The sequence below is a fragment of the Eimeria mitis genome, genomic scaffold, assembly GCF_000499745.2.
Source record: "Eimeria mitis Houghton genomic scaffold, Emh_scaff738, whole genome shotgun sequence".
In the NCBI taxonomy this organism is placed as follows: Eukaryota; Apicomplexa; class Conoidasida; order Eucoccidiorida; family Eimeriidae; genus Eimeria; species Eimeria mitis.
Window position 1 is genome coordinate 3,362 of NW_013575385.1, and position 6,996 is coordinate 10,357.

The 6,996-nt window shown below is 51.4% G+C and overlaps 1 protein-coding gene across 1 annotated transcript; it reads left to right on the forward strand.

Moving 5' to 3' along the window:
* Window positions 1-2,174: 2,174 nt before the first annotated feature.
* Window positions 2,175-3,167, forward strand: EMH_0021150 (uncharacterized protein; the record flags this gene model as incomplete). Its single annotated transcript, XM_013501696.1, is given in 2 exon segments — window positions 2,175-2,699; window positions 2,703-3,167. Coding segments are annotated over 2 exon segments (990 nt in total).
* Between the last annotated feature and the right edge of the window lie 3,829 nt (window positions 3,168-6,996).

The window sequence follows — 6,996 nt, forward strand, 5'->3', positions numbered from 1 at the left end:
TGACCTGCCGGTGCTGCCCGGAGCTGAGCGGGAATGAATCGAATCTAACGAATTACTGTCTCTTGACCTATGTGCTGTCTGCTTGGGATTCTGGAGGGGACTCTGCATTCGATTGTTATGCCCTGGATGGCAAACTCCCTTCTCCGGCTGAAATGGCTTACCAGACTCTTGTGCGGGCCTATACCCAAGCGTCCAAAATGGGGACGCTGCAATAAGCTTCGTGTCCCCATTAAAGAGTTCTCACGTCAGTCGCATGCGAATGCGGCGTATGCTAATGACCCTCTCGTGGCATTCAAATCGTATCACTTCCCTTCCCCCTGCAATACTTAGCGCAGATCGTACGCCTCATTCGTCTCCATGTGGTGGTCTGTCTGTGAGTACCTTGACACCCGCTCCTACCCGTTCTGCATTCCCAGCACCGCACGGCTCCCGAGGATCGCTAAAAGACCGCCTTCTGCTCCATCTTGGGCCTCTTCGAGTACATAGTGATGTTGTTAGGCCTTAAACAAAATTCCAGGCCAGTATCAATGCCTAAATGCCTGGTTGCAGCCGTGTCTAGGCCGACGGTTTGTCGCTCGCCTGCTGTGCTTATCTACAACCCTGACCTCCGTTCCCGCTTGGACCTGCTTCGTAAGGTCTTAGGCATGTTTGCACAGACAGAATCCTGCTGGAGGTCTCGGAAATGCCGCTTTGCCCAGACGGAACCCACGTACCCCGGGTATACCATCAGTGCCAATGAAACTCAAGCTGCTCCGGGTAAGTTGCAGGTGGTGAGAGTTTGGCAGGAAACTCTAGCGAATGTCACACAGGCCTTTCAGTTGCAATATGCCGCCTAATAATTCGTGTTCCAAGTTCAAGCCACGCCTCCGGGGTCCGCTCACAATCAATGATCGTTTCGGTAAGGTATCGTTTGCCTCCCCACTATTGAGTGCCACGATGTTTTCCATTTCGCGTAGCGTATACATGATCATCCAGCGGACCGAAAGCGGCGGTTGCTCGCTTCCGATGAGGGATATCCACGGTAATTTGGCAAATTCATGCGAGGTAGACTTTACTGTGGCTCAACACGGTGAAGGCGCCGCGGCTCAGTATCGTTGCAAGTGGCGTGGGGCTTCAGAAGAGCGCGCTACATGTGAGCCGGGCAGGCCACCAACGAAACTGTCGCGCTCTTCGTAGAGCTTGGTGACTGTGCCAACCGCGAGCAGCCAGGCAGGTTCGTTCAGTTTCCGGGGGGTCACCTCCCGCGGCGCCGGAGCGCTCTATTTTTCCTCCGCGTCCAACACGCCCCAGGTGCCCCACGTTACGCTAATGCGTATGGCACCCGCTATCACAGCGGAATATTGTAGTGCGTGACCACTACCATGCATTCGTTCTTGGAGCTGCTTTAGATGGAGGAGCCCAATTAGTGGACAGTTAGCTAAGCATTGAGTCTCGTACTATATTTTTGTCACGAGACCATGGTCCGTCAGAGTGAATTCCCCCTCAGCTCCCGCCAGCACCGGTAGGCTATACCTCCCAGGAGGGTTGCAGACACTGTACCGCCGAAGCTGCAGGCTGGACGAGGGGACTGCCTCCAGGGAGTCTCCCTCCGAAGGGACCTTCGGATCCTGCGGTTCGCAGCCCAGAACACTGTTCTCGTTGGTTTCCTATGAACATTCTGCATCAGTCTTTCCTAGTACGATGTCTCTTTATGCGTAATACGTGTTCTGCCTGTGAACCTTGCGGTTTGTCTTCCCTTCACCATACTAGGAGTGTGACCACGGGTGCGCTACCTCTCTGATCACTGGGACTCCGCTGCCGCTCGCCGTCTCGTTCCATATCTACGGGCCACGTTATTAATATCGTTGGTAAATTTATTGGGTTCGTCTATATTGTCAGTGATTTCAGTGTTGCTGAGCCTGCCCTGGGAACTCCAGGGCATTACACTTGTTCGCCGCGTGCACNGTCAGTGATTTCAGTGTTGCTGAGCCTGCCCTGGGAACTCCAGGGCATTACACTTGTTCGCCGCGTGCACGGAAGCACGTCACGGTTGGGAACCACGCTGTTGTAAAGCCCCACAAAGACATCCGAGCAGTCCCCATTTATTGCACGTTTCGTTATTTTAATTAAATAGGAGACTGCAGTAAAAATTTACTTGGGGGAATCTCTACAGTTCTTTGGCTGCTTCGTTGGCTATGGATCACCCTTCACTGTCTTCCGGGCATTCCTTGCCTCGGCGTTACAACCCTGTGCTAACGCTGCGTGAAACAGAGCTGGCTGTACAGCTTCTGAAGTGCGAGTTTACGAAACTGCTTTCCAAGAAGTTAGGTCTTCTTCCCGTTGTTGCTCCTCGATTTGTCGCGAAGGACTCTGGCCTGCAGGATGGACTTGACGGTGTAATGCAACCGGTCGGTTTCAGTGCTCCGGCTTTGCCCGGTCGGCCTGTTCAAGTCGTACACAGCTTAGCCAAGTGGAAGCGCAAAGCACTTGATACATACGGCTTTCCAGCTCACGAGGGAGTCATAACAGACATGGTTGCGATAAGAAAAGACGAAAACCTCGACGCAACGCACTCCCTCCTTGTCGACCAGTGGGACTGGGAGCAGAAGATAAACACAGAAGATCGAAACGTGGAATATCTTGAATCCACCGTTAAGAAGATCTACGAAGCTCTTTTGGAGGTAGAGAAACTGCTGTGTGAGCGTTTCCCAAAGCTCTCTCANCCCGCTCTCCGCGAACAGAAAGCTGTCGAAGAACACGGGGCAGTTTTCATCAGAGGTGTTGGCGGTGCGCTTGCGGACGGAACAGTGCACGACGTCCGGGCGTGGGACTACGATGACTACACAACGATGGGTGCAGATGGGATGCAAGGACTGAACGGAGATATTATAGTGCTTGACCCAACGAGTGGAAATGCACTGGAACTCAGTAGTATGGGAATTCGTGTTGATGCGGAGGCATTGCTCCGTCAAGCGAAAATCGCGGGCATATCTAAGGACGCTTTGGAATCTCCGTTTCACCAACAACTCGTAAACGGATCCTTGCCTGCTTGTATTGGTGGAGGTATCGGCCAGTCAAGAGTTGCAATGCTGCTCTTAAGAAAATTGCATATTGGCGAGGTCCAATGTTCTGTGTGGCCAGAACAAATGGTTGAGGAATACAAACAAGTAGGATGCACACTCCTTTAGTATCAAGCTACGGAGCGGCGACACTTTTTTTCGCCAGCAAGTCGTTTATTCTTGGAATATATTTTAGTCATACGATTGAGTTGCCCGGCATAGTGGATGCCCAAGAAATGCGGTGAGGCCACCGTTGTCCCGCAGTGTGTCTAGCAGCGTAGACGATTCTTTCAGGTCGGCATTTTTTATGTGGATCCTAAACGGTCCATCTGCCGAGACCAGCCGAAGAATCTCTTCTTCTNCAGGTCGGCATTTTTTATGTGGATCCTAAACGGTCCATCTGCCGAGACCAGCCGAAGAATCTCTTCTTCTTTAGTCGTTCATGCTATACTTCATTGGCTGTAGCCCAACTTCGTGCCCTGAATACAATACCAGATTGCAAGATCCGGGGGTCCTACACCCGCAGCAGCGTCCCCCGTGTTCCCGTAGAAATCTCGTAAAGTTGTGAGAAATATATCTGGCATTCGCAGTTCAAGGGCTCCCTCCTATGGACCTGCATAGTTCCAGAATTGTGTCACACTGTCACATGCAGCTCTTAAGCTACATCAGACCCACTCAAACATCACTTCGTGCTCAAGCACGAAGGCCGCAGATATCTTTGCGAGTTTCAGTTGCAGTGTATAAGGAGTTCAACGATCCCGGCAATATTTAAGGCCTCCGACAAGGAGGCATACGAGGTGCAAGAGCTCCCCATGCGCCTCTCAAACGTCTAGGAATTGAAGACTCTGCGTGGTGGCCGACGCTGCGAAGCCTTCTACACCTCCCATGCTTGCGAATCTTAAAAAGGACACTGCTTCCCTTGCCATCTGTTGTAATTTCGCTCCAGCCACTACAACGATGGTGCGGCTCCGAGTAACTCAGCACACGGTCATGAAGGCCTGGTTTTGAATGTTCCGTGGAGGCGTGGACGCACACTTGGTTAGGAAGAATTACTTAACACCAACAGTGTCTAAATTCATTCCAGGCTGCGATCAATCCGGCCAAAACCCGTAAGCGCACCTCTATGCGCTCTGACTCCTTCGCAAGAAGGTAGGCGCCAAAGCATTCAGATGGAAGTGCATTATATAAATGTACACACTCGCATTTAGTGGAGTGCCCCAGAATTATATAGGTGCCCCGTTTCAGCTGCAGAGGGAACTCCTATCCCCCTTAAGGTGTTCAACAATTGTGTGGAGAACTGGCAGAACCGGCACTAAAAAAACCTCATCTACTCGAAGGACGATAAAAAGCGTCCCTTNGTGTGGAGAACTGGCAGAACCGGCACTAAAAAAACCTCATCTACTCGAAGGACGATAAAAAGCGTCCCTTCAGCTGTCTGCTTACACTAAACATCCTTCCCTAGCCAAACAACAAAAGCTAGAGGTGAAGGCGGAACAAATCCGTAGCATCAAAGAGGACATACCTGCAAGCATAACATCTCATTCTAGAGGTCCTTGAGGGTACACTCGAAGGCCAACATGTGCCGAAGGTATGGGCCCTTGACTCGCTCTCCCTGTAGATGCACTACCCCTACACGTGTAGTGCAGCTCAACGCATTTCGAACATAGATGTAGCACTTTGTTCGCTCGTTTTTTCCTTGCTCGTTGGCAGGGACAAGGGAAAAAAGACAGAGTTGAACTGATGTGACTGAAATGCCAAGACTCTAAAAGGTAGAATCTGAGCAGCTGTAGCTAAAGACCAAATTACGGTCCCGCGAGCCATACCCTGCAGCAGGCACAAGCCGAGGCACTGCAGCGCCAAGGCAAGCCAGATACCACCGGCTAAAGCGGATCACACTGCAGGAATATGTTTGTTGTTCGGCGTTTATGTAGTCGTTGCAGGGGGCTGCTGAGGCGGACTGCTTCCAAACATACTTCGCCGCAGACAAGCAGCAGATGAGCAGATAGACAGCCCCCAGCAGTTATATTCAGAAGCACAGCGCCTTCAACAAGGCACGACTGCGGCCACACGTTAGAAATGCTGAACAGAACCTCGATGCTGATGAAAAAATGATAAATCCTGCAACGCTGAAACTGAGCATTTCAGCATCCCTCGCAGCAAAAGCAACGGGTAACAACGCACACGACGCGAGCTTATCGGCTATATCTGAGAGCGTCTTGAGCGGCTAGGCCTCGTTTGGGAGTGCCTGGTAATGCTCCGCGATGCTTTGCTGCACTCAGTGCAGCAGCACGCTGTAACACAATTATTACTGCAGCGGCGGGTACTGCGGCAGATGTTGTCCGCACAGATCCTACTTCAGCGCCGGGTCCCAAGCTCTCCTTCAGCATCTATACTATGTGGCCACATCGGGTTGCCATCCAGTGGGCCCCTCTTCGGAGCCCCTAAGTAAAGGGGCCTTTGGAGCGCCTCCAGATGGCCCGCTAGTCCCGCTGAACGCCTGCACTACGGGGAATGCGCCAAGTGTGAGGCCGAGGCTGGCGTATACCTTAGCCTAGATTTCAATGTCGAATGCCATTACATCTTCGAAATGGGGTTTGTACTTCGCCACAAACTCGAGATGGAGCGGATGCTTGGCATAGGTCTCGAGGTCTGCCCTATTGTTGAATTGGGAGTGTAGAACATGGGTGAAGCCCTTGGTTCTTTCCTCAGTAAAAGATGGGCGGAAGAAAAGGGTAAAAGGGATCGTGTTTATTGACTTGACGAGCCCCTCGGCATCTGCAGCCATGCTGTGCTGAGTAGAGACGGGGGTGTCGGGCTTGAATTTGAAGCAGACGATATGCACAAGCCGGAGGGAGGGGTTTATTGTAGCCATTTTCAGCTAGTTAAACACCACTAATTTATGGCAAACACGAAGGAAACAATAACACTCAANATTGTAGCCATTTTCAGCTAGTTAAACACCACTAATTTATGGCAAACACGAAGGAAACAATAACACTCAATTGCAGACGAGACAGCCAGCAACCACCAGCACCCGACCCCGTTTCGATCTGGTTTGGGGTACCTGAAACGTCTCTACGTAGGGGCCGCTACTGCTAGCCGTTAAGCTTCTTGTTGGCTATCAATAATAAGCAAAACTGGTAAATCTCAATAGTGCGTGTATTAAACAATGTTTGCGTTAAGAATTCACTCGAGTGCTTCGAGAAGCTTTGCTTACTTGTCGGCAGTGCTACGCCAGCCAGAAGCCACCATAAAAGGCCAGCTCCACTGTCGACCTTCGTTGTAAAAACCACATTAAAAACTATACGAAAGGCTTTCTACGGGCAGAGGAGGGACGCGATACAGAAAATTTTCATGGTGCACTGGCGCGTTGCGTGGATAGTAGTTGCAGGTGGACCTGTGGAACATGCTCTGACTCAAGTTGGTTCGTCTACATCAACGTACGTGCATGCTGGCTACTGGTGACCATGCATGTGCCTGGCAATTGCATACAGCGTTAAGACCTGCAGCAGCTGCAGCAAATGGGCCTTGGCTACGCCTGCATGCCGGACTGAGTCGCTGCGACAAGTCAAGCATGCTTTCCGACTCTGTTTAAGGACTAAAGGAAGATTCAGTGAAGCTGAAGGCTTGAGATAAGAGTTTCCTCAAAGCAGCTGACCTCCCTCACCTGTCGACAGGCATCATAAGCGTTCAGCTCAAAGTCTGGGGTTGCGGGGGAGGAGGCAACGGAGAGCGTATACAGTGTACCTCGTTGCAGCTGGCGATGCAACCCAAATTCGCATATGAACACAAGGAAGTTTCAGTGAAGCTTCGTTTACCGTATGCTTTACTTCTGTAGACACTTATAGGTGCTAGCTGCAGCCACAGTAGCAACAGGAGTTGCAGCAACGACTAATCGAGCTCATGCCAGGCTGCACCAGCCCCACATGCCCCACTATCCGCAGACCCTCGTCCCTTT